The sequence below is a fragment of the Macaca nemestrina genome, chromosome 6, assembly GCF_043159975.1.
Source record: "Macaca nemestrina isolate mMacNem1 chromosome 6, mMacNem.hap1, whole genome shotgun sequence".
NCBI lineage: Eukaryota > Metazoa > Chordata > Mammalia > Primates > Cercopithecidae > Macaca > Macaca nemestrina.
The window spans coordinates 92,611,501-92,627,163 of NC_092130.1; the positions used below are offsets into that span (position 1 = coordinate 92,611,501).

At 39.1% G+C, this 15,663-nt stretch overlaps 1 protein-coding gene across 1 annotated transcript in view; it reads left to right on the forward strand.

Annotated features, from left to right (window-relative positions):
• The first annotated feature begins 763 nt into the window (after window positions 1-763).
• Window positions 764-15,663, forward strand: part of LOC105475034 (EGF like repeats and discoidin domains 3) — a 456,215-nt gene continuing 441,315 nt past the window's right edge. The window contains exon 1 of the mRNA XM_011729971.3: window positions 764-1,336. Within this exon, the coding sequence (XP_011728273.1) occupies window positions 1,270-1,336 (67 nt within the window). The 5' untranslated portion in view covers window positions 764-1,269. The remainder of the gene's footprint in view (window positions 1,337-15,663) is intronic.

The following is a 15,663-nucleotide window of genomic DNA, read 5'->3' on the forward strand; positions in this document are numbered from 1 at the left end:
TTATTTTGGCGGATAGAAAGAAAATTTGATCCACCTTATTGATGCTTCAAGAGTCTGTCCCTGCCTTTTATGTTCTTGCACAGTTCCCAAACTCGCCCCACTTCTTCTCTGAAACAGATGTCCTGCCTAACGAGATGCATGTCTCCTACTCACTACCACCCTTTTGCCCTCGTGAACAGATGAGCCCACAACCCTCTCTTCCCAGCCCTGGAGCTAACTAAAATGTAGACAGAACAGCAGAGCAGCCCTGTCTTAGCTGATTAGAGTCTTGTTGATGACTACGTTGCCTTTCCTAAGAAATACGGGGCAATTCACTTTGCAGGGTTCTGTCTCTCATACAGTTTTGTGCCCCAAGAGCCACTTTTCAAAATCTCTTAACTTCTTTTCCTGGTTATACTGAGAAAGGAAGTTCAAGGGAATCCTTAACGTGGTTAATTATAAAGTCAATGCTGGAATCATCCAAGGGACTCTCGGCAGCAAGGGTGCAGCTCTTAACCCCACAGTCTCCAGCACGTGTGGAGAAGGTACAGGCAATGCAGGAACTTCAGAGGTGGTGGCAGGTGCTAGGTGCTAGGGTGTGGCTGCAGTTGTCTCCCTCTCTCTTACAGCATAAGGAGCTGAAAGAGGAGGGGAGGAGGGAGAAAAGAGGGAGAGAGAGCAAAAGAGAGAGAGAGGAGGGGGAGACCCGGGCAGTGAATAAGAGGGCGGGCGGAGGGCGGGCGGACGCCGGGGGAGTGGGGAGCGCGCCTGCCAGGCTCAGACTCACACGCACGCCGCCTCTGTTTGTACACAGTGCGCTCCCGGCGGCCCGCTCGCTTCCCTCCAGCTCACGCTTCATTGTTCTCCAAGTCAGAAGCCCCGCAGCCGCCGCGCGGAGAACAGCTAGAGCCGAGCGCCCCGTCCGCCCGTCTGCCAGTGGGTCTGCCTGCCCGCGCAGGAGACCCGGGGCGGTCGCGGGAGCCCGGGCCCCGCCCGCAGCGCCTCTGCCGGGACCCACCCGCAGCAGAGGACTGAGCCCGCCGGCAGCTCCCCGCAGCTCACCCACCTCCGCGCGCCAGAGCGCAGGCAAAAGGGGAGGAAAGGTTCCTCTCTTCAGTCACCACTCTCGCCCTCTCCAAGAATTTGTTTAAGAAAGCGCTGCGGAAAGACAACGTCTTCTGGCATTCTTTAGTAGGGGCGGAGTCTGCTGCTGCCCTGCGGTGCCACCTCGGCTACACTGCCCTCCGCGACGACCTCTGACCAGCCGGGGTCACGTCCGGGAGACGGAATATGAAGTGCTTGGTAGCCGTCTGGCTCTTGGTCGGGGTCAGCCTCTGTGTCCCCCAGTTCGGCAAAGGTGAGGCGTCGGGACCCGGGCCGCTGGGTGAGGGATGGGCTGGGAGTCCCCTGGGAAACGCCGCGCTGGGGGCCGGAGGCGGTCCCTCGGGCGTGCCAAGGGTGGCGAGCGCCGCCGGCGGCGCGGAGGAGGCGTCGAGTCCTGGGTGCCCTGAGAAAGTGCTTGCAAAGTCTGAGCAGAGTGCGCGGAGCCGAGCGGGGAGAAGGGTGCGGGTTACCGGGTGAGATACAGGAAAGAGGAGGACGGTGGGGAGCGGTAGAGGACAACGTCCGCAGGAACCAGCTACTCCGTGGCTCACTCGGCCACTGGGTCTCGGCGCAAACCCTCCCTAGGCAGTGCGGGCGATGTTGACTGCAGACGCCGGGCAGGGCTTTCGTGGGGGCGGGAGTGGGGGAAGCCAGTGAGCCCGGGCGTCAGCTACTTGATGCGGGAAAAGGCTGGGGAGCTGCAGGGCCGTCCGCCCCCGGGTGCGGTGCTCTGGCGCAGGGCCCGGGCTGAGCCGTTCGCAAACCCAGACCGGGCGCTGGGCTTTTTGGCCGCGGGTGAGGTGGAGAGGAGTCTGACCGGTCACTTCGGCTTTCTCCTGCCTCCCCATCCCAGACGCGCAGCATCGATTACAGCAAACCCCAGGAACCCGCCCCTCCTATTCTGACCCCAGGTGCCTGGAGCTTAGCTGCGCACCCCATCCGGGTACCAGTGTTAACTCTTAGTAATGGGGAATAGTGCGGGGCAAGCCACCCCTCGCGTCCCCGCCCAGGAGCGGAAAAGTTGTAAGAGCTTGTAGAGTGATTGATGCCTTCTGTGAATTGCACGAAAAAATAAAAACAGAAAAATAAAAATAAAATAAAATTAAAAAGAAGAAAAAGCATTTAAAAGAAAACGCAGGACTTCGACGAGTGTTCTGCTGGGTAGTTTAGGCGACTTCCAGGTCCCCTGCGAGGTGCAGCTTGTCCATACAAACCCTTGTCCTGACCCGGGTCTCGCCGCCGGCCGGGGCTGAAGTTGTCGCCGGAAAAGGGCAGCGGGGGAGGCAGGGTGTGTGGGGAGGCGAGTGGGAGCTGTGCGTGGGGGAGCTGTGCCACTCCTGCGCTCACAGATGCGGGCGGCCCCTTATGAGGGATCCGCGGGTAATAGAATCCTCTGCAGGCAGCTTCAAGTGGAGAGCTGAGTGAACTACAGGGTTTTAAATGCTGTGCCTATAAAAAAGGTAGATGGATTTAAAAATGCGTCGACTCCAATCCACTTGAGATTAGATAGAGTATGAATATTCTGCACCATCCATCCATGCACCTATCCATCTGTTTGACTCACAAGCAAATTGTGGACTCTTGGGCGACAGTTTGCCCAAGAAGCCGGGAGTTGCTGGCCAGATGCCCTCGCAGCTCTGGCAGTAGAGATCCATGGCCGCGACTTGCCTGGGCCTCCCTCCGTCCCCCAGAATGTGGTTATTTTCCCCCAGCGTGTAAGCGTGTGTGTAGGTGTGTGCCTCGCCTGCGTTTACAAAGTGCCCTTCCAGTTATCAGGCAGAGGCAGCCCCTCCACTAAAGGTTAAGAAATGGTAATGGTTCCAGTAGTTGCTCGACCGAGTATCCAGCGATATGAAAAAAGAGAGTGCTTCCACGGCTGCTGTTTTTCCTTTCTCTCATTTCCCGTCTGGATTTCCTCTGCACTTTGATCTCTTAGCAGGAAGGGAAGGGGGAAGGACTGCAGGCACTCCCCTCTCCTCCTTCTCTTCCCCGCCTACGTTTCCACCCCAAATACGAAAACACACTCATCCACTCACACGCATTGTGTCACCGCCACCACCATACGTCCCCGCTCCGAGGTGGAGGGCGGCGCGGGATGGAGGAGAAGATAGTGCGTCCAGCCTATGTGGCCGCGCTTGCCTGGCTGGGTCTGATTGCCGGAGCCCTGGGGCGCGGCGAGTCCCGGCTCGCTGCAGCCAGGAGCCCTGTCTCCTGAAGATACCTGCGCCGAGGGCGCAGCTTACTTCGCCAGACAAGCCAACCATGGAGATGTTGCCTGGACTCTCCATCCTGATTCTCTTAGACGATGCTCGGGAAGCTGGATACTCCATATTCTTCAGGAGATTTCTCTCTTTCCCCCCCAGCTAGCCTGTGAGGACAGGGGAAAGGCTTTAGGAAAAAGAAACAGACCATTTTGCATTAGCCCTTTCTGTTAAAACTTGCACCTCTCTAATTTTTTTCTCCCTCACCTCTGCAGAAGGCAGAGTACAGCTTCCGTGACAGCTCCAAACAATTAAACTTCGGACAAACTTATTGAAGCCAGTGCTAACACAGAATTTTCCTTGCACTCCTTCCCGCCCCCAATCATTAATCTCATGTCTTTTAGAAATTGGTGTTTTCCCTAAGTATGGGTTGCAATTTACTTGCATTAATGCCTGGGATTTGATAAGGATATGTAACTCCTTTTATGAGTCGTCTTTATTTTAAAATTAAAACAATGCATCAGTCAGATTGAATATTTTATTAACTATTAAATTATTCATGGTATGGGATGCTCTAAAAAATTCAATAACATGCATACAGTTGCAGCAAGCACGTGACATCTTATGCAATCTGTCCCTGTGCCTGCAGTTTGTGCCTGAAGTCTTTAAGCAAATGGCACCGTCTAAAAATGTCTAGACATGTCCTAAATACTATGAATCATTGGCATTTGCATTTTCTTTTTTTAATCAATGGCGATTTTTAGTTAATTCTACATGAGAATAAATTAATACCTGAATAGTCTCACTCCAGATAACAACACTAACCTTTTATGATTAGTATAGTTATATTTATACAGAAATAAGGAGTTTCTTTTATGTTGTTATAATATTATGATTACATATTGATGTCTTCATTGCCTAATTTACCTGATCATTAAATTTTATACTTTAAAAATAAATGCTAACTTCAGAGTCAAGGCAAAACATGTAAAAATAATTCTGAAATATCAAATTAAGTAAGAATTAAGTGAAAATAAAGTATTCTCATGTGAAAGTTTGCAATAATGCAAAATTTTGGCCATTGTGGTGATACAACACACAATTTTTTCCTCTGGTTCTGAAAAAGTTTTTCTGATTTTTCTGAAATGTTTCCTTAGAATTAAAATGTATTTGGTTTAAACGTATATGGTTTTGGGAAAAGACTTACAATAATTTAAAAAATCAGGAAAAAATTGAGATGGTCTATTTTTCCTTCTTTGATCTTGAAGTTGCAAAGATCTTCAAAACTAGGCAAATGTATTGTACTTCTGAACATTTTTCTAAATTAAAAATGTAATTTTCTCAAATATATTGACATCAATGTTCATATAAATCATGTATTCAAAATCTAGGGTATTTTAAATAAATATTTAATAAAGTTTTCTTTTCTCTCTAGATACATGTGATTTTTTTCTTCTCATAAAATTATAGCAATGTAAAGGGAAGGAATAAGATATGCATGACTAAAATAAAGTAGCATGGTTACTCAATACCATTACAAAATATAAGCTTGACAGTTTTTAAATTAGTAGTACCAGCTATTAATTTTAGTAATTTTAAGATAAAGTTTTAATTGGGTAAAACTTTTCATTTTTGAAAGATTTTGCACAATGGGATGAAATGTATATGTTGTCATTTGTCTACAATTTTTTAAAACTTGCCCCCTTTGAGAGTTTCTTGAAGCCTAAAAAAGTAATTCTGATAATTGTTGTTTACTGCACACACTTGCAGGTGCAATAGCTTTGAGTGAGATTATGATGTAATAGGGTCATTGTATCTCTGTCAAAGAAACAGTGCAGGCTTCAGAACTCAGTTTTTTTTGCAAATTTTGCAAATTTTGCAAATATGTGTTTAGTGTTATGGCTTCTATCATAGTTAATCATTTACTCTTTATTTGCTAAGTAGGTTGAAAATTAACATTATTATTTTAAAAAGCAGAAAACCAAAGCTAAGCCATTCCTATTATTATTTTTAAGGAAGATGTGTAGCATCTTCCTTCGATGTTCTATGGTTATAGACTATATAAATATTCCTCTAAAATGATTTCTTCATTTTTGTAATGTTGTTTGCTTAATCAAAGCAAACATGCATTTCTAGACAGAGTCAAATGGCTGCCAATGTGAAGTAATTATTAAAATGTTTCTCATGGTTTCCTATGTAATACAGCAATAATTTAAGTACTACAAATACTTAAACTGAATGTATTACCACTTGTCACTGAAAATACCCCTAAAAATCTTTGATTTGAGCAAGTTGTTGAAGGGAAAAGTAGACTAGAATCAACTGTGCCCTCACCAGCAGGTGTCAGGATAATCAACGAAGATCTTTTAAAGAAAAAAAAAATAAATAAATAAAAAGGAAAAATAAAAGAAGTAAAGTCATAAATGTGAATCTGCAGATCCACGTAAAGTAACTTTCTACTCTCTATGAAACTAATGTTATCAGTTAGTTTTCAGCGCTTCTCTGAAAAAGAAAAAAAGAGGGCGTTGTAAGGTAGAATCCTTCTACCATAAGATTTTAACTTGGAAACACAGACATTCAAGTGCACACTTAGGTTGAACTACTACTTTTGAGGGAGTCTTCTGAGTACCTTCCAAGGAAAAACACGGAGAGCTATGAGGTGTTTGTAGTAAAACAATTATTAAAGAAATTTATACCATCCTTTCTAAGCTTATTCTTCATATGAACTATAAGTTTCATAAATAGAAATTCTGTTATATTGATTTACACAGACATATATGCTCAACTGTTTATTCCTGTGCATCTATTGCACTGGAAAGAGATGAGTGCTTTTATTTACTTTTTTTTTGTCATTATGGTAAAGTGTATGTTTTTTAGATCTTGCAAGATTCTACATAAAACAAGTCATGTGGCCAAAAGAGACAAATGTCATGATAAATGAAGCTTTGTTATACCCCATTTCAGCCAGTTATTAATTTTTATATATGTGCCTCATCTGTATTAACTGCTGTCAGGGACTTGAACTAATTTATTTTGATTTCAATTGACTTTTCACTGATAACTTTTAGTTCTAGCATCTGCTGATGTAGTCCTCAAAACTATGTTATAGATTCACCATTACACCCTTTTCAGGAGTTTTTTATACAGTCACTGACATTGTGCCAAATAGTCGGTTTCCAGTGGCATTCTTTCTGTGTCAGAGTTCTCCTAAGATAAAAATTTCTCTCTCCTTCATTCCATCTCTTTCTCCTCCTCTCCCCTCCTCCCTCATTTCCTTGGTATATGGCAAATAGGACACAACATCTACTGTAAAATTGGTAATGATATTTTGTCATCATTAAAAGATCGCAAATCTTTGAAACATTGTGAAACCTGTAACTTACCTTTTTGTAAGGAAAGACAAGGAAGATGATAATGTCAAGCCTCTGCCTACCAAATCTGAAGTTTAAAACATAAGTGAAAATAAATTGGGATCTAAATTATGGAGCAACTCAGGATTTTACACCTTGATTTGATCACACTGTCCTGCCTAAAGCTATCAAGTATACAGTAATTTATATCCACTCCACTTGTGGAGAAGCCGCTTGCCTTGAAGCTTCGTCCACATATAACATAGCTGAGAATCTAGGAGAATCAGAGACTTCTGACCACAAAAATAGAAGTCATATTTAGGTCTTAGGTCATGTATCATAGAAAACCTTATTTCTCTTGGCTTTCAAGTTTCTGGGCACTCTATAAACTGAATCCAGAAAGTGAAAAGCATATGTGGTAATAGGTCAGGCTTAATCAGAGCAGTAAAACATGCCAACTTTTAGGCAAAGAGGAGTATATGTAAAAACAGTGATACTTTGTAGTACCAAAAACTGGGTACCTGCAGTTGGGGGGTAGAGGGTGGGGGGTGGTAAGGGTGTCACCATATAAGAGAATGCAATAACTGGTGCTAATGTTGGTTTTGCATCCTAGAGAAAGCCTCATTGCAAGATATTCAACATTTTGGGGGTGCAAATGCAGTTAAATGTGCACATTATTAAAAAATACGTTTGGTCAAAAATGTTTAAGCTTGAAAACCTGCTTAATGATGAAATAGCTAGATATCTGAACAATGTAGTTATTTAGGACTTTTCCCTTTGTGTCAGATAAAATGTTGGTATTTTTAAATTATTTTATCCTAAGGTAATAAAGTTTTACAAGACACAAAACTCAATTTTGTAGAAAAGAAGCAGACCTTGCAATGTAGATAAAATGTCCTGCAATTATTTGGTTATATTTTAGAAAATGTGCTGGTTATTTTGTTTTAAAATATGCATTATTATAGTGACAGTAACTGTGTAGGAATTGTTCGGATTTATAGTGTGTGACTTAGAATGCAGGATTTAAGTACAAGAATTTAGGTGAAGGCTTTTTAAGCACTAAAGCACTTTTGAATGTGATTGTTACTATGGAGAAAGAAGATTGACTTAGCTTTGCCTTTTCTCTTTTCTAAAACAGGCTTGTATCAAAATGATTGATCTCTTAAAATAAGTTAATATGATATAATATTTTATAAATGGGAAGACCAAGGTTTTAATCTCCTGTTAGAGGCTATATGCTTGATTTGACGATGATAATCTCTAAATGGGGTTAGGCCACCATGCATTCCTTAAGGTTTGTGCTTGGTATTTGACAAAGCGGTATATTTTGGGAATGCAAAATAATCCTTTAAATCCCCTCTTGTACTTTAGGTCAGGGGAACCATTTCGATTTTACTGATACTGGGGATTATATGAGGTCAGCCAGGATGAAATGGGCTCATGACACAAGCAGAAAAGTCCAAAACAATTGAGTGGAAACATTGGAGAATGTATTTTATTTGAAATAAATGGATAAATCCCTCTCTATAATGTAGAGTTGTCACCCCACCCCAGGCCTGAGCCTTAGGTCTGTGCTCACAACTCTGCTGCACTCTTTTTTTTTTTTTTTTAATCACATTTTCTTTCCAAATGCTATATGAACTCTCATTTTAACTATGCTATTTTTTCTGTTTATTTATCTTTCTATAGTTTAACTTCTGTATTATAAACCCTAACTTTTTTGGAATGTTGTTTACAGACAAACAAAAACCAAATTACCATTCACAGTGCTTTAGTGTTTATATGCCAAGTTCTTGTTTCATGTTTTGTGCTTTCTACAGAGCTAGGGCTTAGAATAGTACCAGGCAAAACAAACAAGAAAACCCAAACAGACACTTAATATAAATTGAATTGAATGTAGCTACCCACCCTCATCAGTTTGCCTGCAAAAGTACTTGCACATTTTAAATAGCAGTATGTCTCTTACATATAAAAATAGGTCAAAGTAGTTTCAGGAACTTTAAAAGCTTTGTTTCTCACTTTCTTACATAACTATTCCTTATAATGTGTATTGTAGAATGAGCCTACTTTGAAAATATTTCTCAACAGTCCTGCAAGAGCATTGTTGATAATATAATATTCAAGTGCAGGCAGGATATAAAGTACTTAACTGTGTTTGTAATGAACCTTCAATTAAAAGAAAAGCTGCTTCCAAGTGATTGTTCCCTTTTTTAGGTGCAAGGTTCTGACACTTCTAAGTTTAATTTTGGCCTAGAAACAGTTATTTTTCAGGCATCATTCTGTGTTTTTTCTTCCTTTTTTTTTTTTTTTTGTTGCTTTCTTTTAATCGCTTAAGGACCACCACCATGTCAGCATTAAGAGTCTTAGATAAGTTAACAAGGTGCATCCATTCTAATATCTTTCAAGTCTAACATGCATTGACTGCATACGATGTGCTCCACTGTTCTAATTATCATCTTTAATTCTCAAAACTGTTGAGGCAGGTGCCATTATTATTGAAATATAAATGAGAAAATGGAGATATAGAGTGGTTAAATAACTTCCCAAGATCATAGAGCTACTAAGTAGCATGTTAAAATTAGGATCTATAGCTTGTCCTCTTCACTATTACAGGGTGCTCTGTATCAATGAGTGACACATCTTGTATATCATGGAGATATTTTGTTAAATGATTTTATTATTTGTAAAACACACACATTTTGCCTAACCATTATTTAACTAGTAGTTATTTTAGAAGGATTAAATTATACTTATTCTCTTGGGACAATAATTTAAAATTTTCAAATTTAGGTTGGTAAAGTGTAAAGTTCTTTTTTTCACACTCAGAAATGAAGGAGTATGCTCATTCCTTTGGTCAGAAAGTGTTACTATATTAGAATGCATCGTTGGTAAGAATAGTGAAGATGGAAAGAAGATGAGCACTTGGGAAGTGGTTTGAAATATATTTTCTTTAAATCTTGCCATTCAGTTTGATTTCAGCATGATTTTTTGATTTATTTTAATTTTCTAGGATTTCATTTCTCCTCTACATTGTTTCATTGCTATTCAATGTGATGTGTAGGAGCGTGCTTTCTCTGTAATTTTCAGATACATCATATAGTACAAAATGACTTTAGAGGTTAACAAGGTTTTTATTTCTCCTAGTGTAATGAAGATATTTAATTTGCCTTACTTCTCATGCTCATTTAATTTTATTTCCACATAACCCCATTAAGAAGTTTTAGCCAAACAAAAGCACCAAATAGTTTTAAACCACATCAATTAGAACTTTTTTTATGGTTTATGTGAAGAATTATTCAACCAAAATATGGTTTATTTAAAAAATGAAACCTCAGACTGGATTAATTTTAAGTATTTTACAAAATAATGAGAATTATGCTGTATTAATCCATTTTCACACTGCTATAAAGAAATACCCGAAGGCCGGGCGCAGTGGCGCACACCTGTAATCCCAGCACTTTGGGAGATTGAAGCGGGCGGATCATGAGGTCAAGAGATCGAGACCATCCTGGCCAACATGATGAAACCCTTTTTCTACTAAAAATACAAAAATTAGCTGGGCGTTGTGGTGTGCGCCCTTAGTCCCAGCTACTCAGGAGGCTGAGGCAGGAGAATTGCTTGAACCTGGGAGGCGGAGGTTGCAGTGACCGAGATCATGCCACTGCACTTCAGCCTGGTGACAGAGTCTCAAAACAAAACAAAACAACAACAACAACAACAACAACAACAAAAACACAAATACCCAAGACTGGGTTATTTATAAAGGAAAGAGGTTTAATGGACTCACAGTTCCACATGGCTGGAGAGGCCTCAGGAATTTACAATCATGGTGGAAGACGAAGGGGAAACAAGAACCTTCTTCACATGGCAGCGAGAGAGAGAATAGTGAAGGAGGAACTTCCAAACACTTATAAAACCATCTAATCTCCTGAGAACTTACTCACTATTCAAGAATAGCATGGGGGAAACCCCCCCATGATTCAGTCACCTCCCTCCCTGGACACTTGGGGATTATACGTCCTTCCCTCAACATATGGAGATTGCAGTTCCGGATGATATTTGGGTGGGGACACAGAGCCAAACCATATCATATGCCGTCTAATATGAGCTCATCCTCATCATTTTCTTCCTTGGCATATCTGTAAATTGTTTAACAGTTGAAATGTACCTCCACATGCATTATTATATTTTTTCCTCCAAAATAATAAAACAGTGGTTAACATTTCATAAGCATTTTCCACTTTAGAAAACATAAGTATTTTCCACTTTAAGAAACATTTCTACTTTAGGGAACATAAGCACAGAAGATATTCTTAATCTAATTTAACAGATAAGGACTTGACATTCAAAAAAGTCATATGACCTGGAATTGAAGGAGTGAGTAGTTTCAATTTGAATCTATATGTTCTGATTCCAACTTATTTTTTACTCCTTTCTCCTGTACTACTTTACTTGAGGTAATTATAGTTGTGCCTTTTTTTTTTTTTCAGTTTTTGGACTCGAGATGAAAAGGAGAGGTTGGCATACTGCTTGCTTTTTCAAAAACTATTTCAAATTGCTTCTCAACATTAACACTTTCTTTCTTTCCATTAGCACATAACACTTTCTTTCCCCTTTGGAGCCCATTACTAACCTTCATAACATGTTTTATTTCCTCAGTGGCTTCAGAACCTTGTTTCTTCTCCATCATTCGTCCCCTTAAAAACTTTCACATATGAGCTTGTAGCCCTTTTAACATTCTGATATTAAACTTCCTGGAAGATCCCAACATTAATGATTTCCATCTCTATTTTTCAGTACCTACTGGCAATGCTATTTATTAGATTTTCACATCACATGAAATTACTCGGCTACCAGTACTTTAAATTTCTCAGAGTTTCTGTCTCTTACCAGAATTTTCTGCCTTTTACCTTTCCTCACCCTTCATTCCTACTGACCCTACTCTTGGTCACTACTCTAATTTCTAATCCTTCTTGTGTCTTTTTCCCAACCTGGCCTCTGTGGTTATGCATTTCCAGAAGTATTTAACCACTTACAAATTTCTCTATTGATTACACCCATTTTTGCTTTATCTGGATGATTTCAACATTTTTGCTTTATGAAATCTTGAACTAAGATAATTTCTAAAGTCTTTTATCCCTCTCTGGCACTAAGAAAATGAGTACTATCAAAACGTGATGGCATCTATAGATCCTAGTAGGGCTGAAAGATTGAATTGGGCTTTTAAAGGGAATGAATAAGAAGACAGGAAGTGACGGTTGGAGGAAGATTTTGGAGATATTGTAATAATTCCAATGTAATTAAAATTTTGGTAATTATAAACATGAGAGTATGGCTATAGAAGTTATGTTTCAGGAAGCGTAGAAGACATGATGATTGGAAGAAAATTGGCAATGAATGGCCAGGTGTTGGAAAAAATCATCTCTGTGGTTATTAAAATCACAAAATATTGTGCCCCAAGAAATGTTGGGGAGGATGACAGCAAACCAAAACCAGGAATCTTTAAGGAATAAGGGGGTGTAGTTCAGAGATCTGGAGTACTTATACTAAGAAATGGTAGAGTAGCAAAGATGACATGAAATTAAAACTGGGTGTTTTTAGAGAGAGAGGAGGGAATATGTTCTGGACGTGGCCTGGAGCAGCAAAGGAACTGGTACCACATGTTCAGACCCAGAAGTGATATGAGAAACAGTATCCAGTTAAGAGGGCTGCAAGGTAAGCAGTGTCTTGGAGGAGAGCCGATTTACTCTAAGCAGATGACAGATATATAATTGCCTAGTCTCAGGCATTATTCTCTTTGACAGTCTTCATCCTATAGCTTTTGACACATTACACTCTTAATAATAATGGATAGGTCTCACTAAGAGCAATGCTTTTAAGTACATATAATATGTGTTCATAGAAACATCTCTTTTAAAACCACAACAACCTAAGGGGTTATTATTATCCCTGTTGACAGATGAGGATATGGACTGGGAATAGAATAAGTAATCAGCACTCAAAACTAGGTCTTATAGATCCAAATCGAGGAATCTTTTCACTGTAGCACACTTACAGAGAAAAGCCCCAAATCCACGGAAGAATTCCTTCTAAATTTAAAACACAGCTGGGGGATAGGAAGATATCTGCAGTTGTTCCCTGACCTACTTTATCTTGTTCAGATGGCTCTCTACGTATTTTGAGGTCTGCATAGTTTAGGTTACTAGGAATGTCTAATATGTCTGCTTGGCGGTTTTAATTCTTGCCCATCCTTGGGTTATTTGTCCAAATGTTCTTACTGTAAAGCAATTAACATTACCAGGGGAATAGTTTCGTCTCTCCTTTTAATATGCTCATAATTGTGTACCTTGTACACAAAGTTCTTTTTTTCCCTCAAATCTACATGTTTCAAATATTTGTAAACCATAATGTTCCTTTTTTACTCTCTGACATGCTGAAGTCATACATATTTTTTCCTTTAATCTGTCCTTGTAAACCACTCCTTTCATCATTTTAGTTGTTTCATTTGGAATCCATCCAAGTAGCCTACATATTTATTCAACAGGCTTGCCAAAAACTCAACAGAGAATTCTAAGGATGTGCTTCTCTAAAATACTGCCACATACATTAGTCTGTATTTTTTAATTTTTGAAGCTACATTCTGAATTTGTAATCTTTAAATTAACATTAAATCTCAAACTGAGATAGTTTCTAAAGTTCTTTTCGCATCGCTGGCACTAATAAAATGAGTACTATCAAAAAGTGATGGGATCCATAGATTGTGGTTGGACTGAAAGGATGAACTGGGGTTCTAAAGGGAATGAATAAGAAGACAGGAAGTGATGGTTTATTGTTTAATTTATTGTTTTGCTAGTTAGTTTTTTCTGTCAGGCCACACATTTTCAAATGATATGTAAGTAGATTGTATATCATTTTTCATAATTGTATGCTGCTTTTCCCTTCACTGGAATTAACTTATTTTTTTTCACTCTGCATTCAGTATAATTGTTATTACTATTATATGAGGTATGCTTTCCCCTCATAGATATGGAGTAACCTAATTTCATTTCTTACACATAATATTATTATGCTATTTATTGTTATTTTGTATCATGTACATATGTGCTAAATAATAATGCAACACAAATTTCTGTCCTTAGCTTTTTTATTTCATATTGGTGGGGGGTCTTTAAGTATTCATGATCTTGAAATTATCATTTCTCTCTCTCTCTCTTTATTTATATACATTATATATATATACTTCTTATCTATATGTATCACCTTCTATATGTTGCAGATTTTCTGTTTCTAACTCATCCCTCAACTTAAACTGTACAGCCTGGAGAATCTCTCTCTGGTCATCTTATCCAAGTAACTCATGCTCACATACATACACATCATATTTCCCTGTTACTATTCTATCACTGTATCATAATTAAATATATTATAGCACTTTTCAAAAATTATAGTTGTATAATCATTCATTTGCTCATTTATTTATTATCTTATTTCCAATAGACTGTAAGCTTGATGAAGGCAGGAAGAACATCTCTGTTCCTTAGTGTGTATCCAGCTCCAAACACGCTACCTTACATTTAATAGGCACTCAATTAATATTTATTTTCTGACTTTATGTATGCATGCATGAAAAAACAACTGTGCTGGTATATAAATCTTTTTATGGTTAAAAATGTGCTCCTTTGATAGACTCATTAAGTTATTTAATAAATTGTTATCTACTTGATGCACTGATGCATTGACTTGTGAATCATGGTACAAATGATACATTATTATAAAACAGTAAATACTTTTGTAGTGGCAAACTCTAAGAGCTGAATAAATAAATGACCTACTGTTTCCATAGCTGTCTGATTTATAAACAGTTTAAAAGGAAGATTCGGGTTTTATCTGTGGTTACCAAATTACAATAAAATAGTTTTAATACTATATGGGAGCTAGACAGTAAACTTTTATTTATTTATTTTATTAGCCAGGTTTGACAGGAAAAGTATGTGCAACAAAACAAAGTACTCAGTGGTGTTTTAAACTATCATATGAAGGAGCTGCAGGTAGCCCTCTGATCTACTAATTGCCCCAGTGCCCTGATAGTTCTCCCATCAGCTTCACCAGCAGTAACTTTCCTCCAAGCATAACTTCTTTCCCTCCTCCCACCATGCAGTCACACCTGCTCAAATCAGAAGTACTTGGCAGAGAGGAAGAGACAACACCTGGGAACTGTGTCTGCCTAGGAGCTGAGAACCTTCTAAACAGATCTGTTTAGAGTTGTTTGTGTAATGACAGTCTGTATGTCACTGCAAACTGCTGTTTATTCCCCTTTAGGCAACTGTATTTCTACCTTTCTTAAATGCCTCAATAGTTCTAAAACAATTTATATGTTTGTTACCATGGTAATTGTGTGATTTCCACTTCTAGTCTGAAAAGTCTCAAATAGACATATCTTTCTAAAAAGGTATAGAGTGGAAAAAGGTGTGTAAAATAAAAGCTGTAAAATCTAATACTTTGCTCCGGTTTATGTGATAAGAAAACGCTTTTGGCAATTATTGTTGTTTGGTTTGGGGAAAGGCAGTTAATTTCTAGTCTTTCTTTTAAAATTTCAATTATTTTGTGAACTATAAGCAAGTATACACTCATTGATGAAAAGGTATAATGGTGACATATTGGTGTCTGCATTTTGAGACTTGTTTAGATAAACAAGTGTCTTTAAATATATGTTTAATCATAAAATTGATCATATCATACTGGGTTTGGGGGTTTAATTTTCAATGTAATTATTATGATAAAATGCACATAACATGAAATTTACCATGTCAATCATGTTTTTAGGTGTACAGTTTAGTGATATTAAATACATTTATAATGTTGTGCAACCATTATGACCATCCATCTCCATAACCGTTTTTATCTTGTAATGGAGAAACCCCATCCATAGTCATTAAACAATAATTCCCCATTTCTCCCTCTTCCCAGCGCCTGACAACCACCATCCTACTTTTCGTTTCTATGATTTTGACTACTCTAAGTCTCTAAGT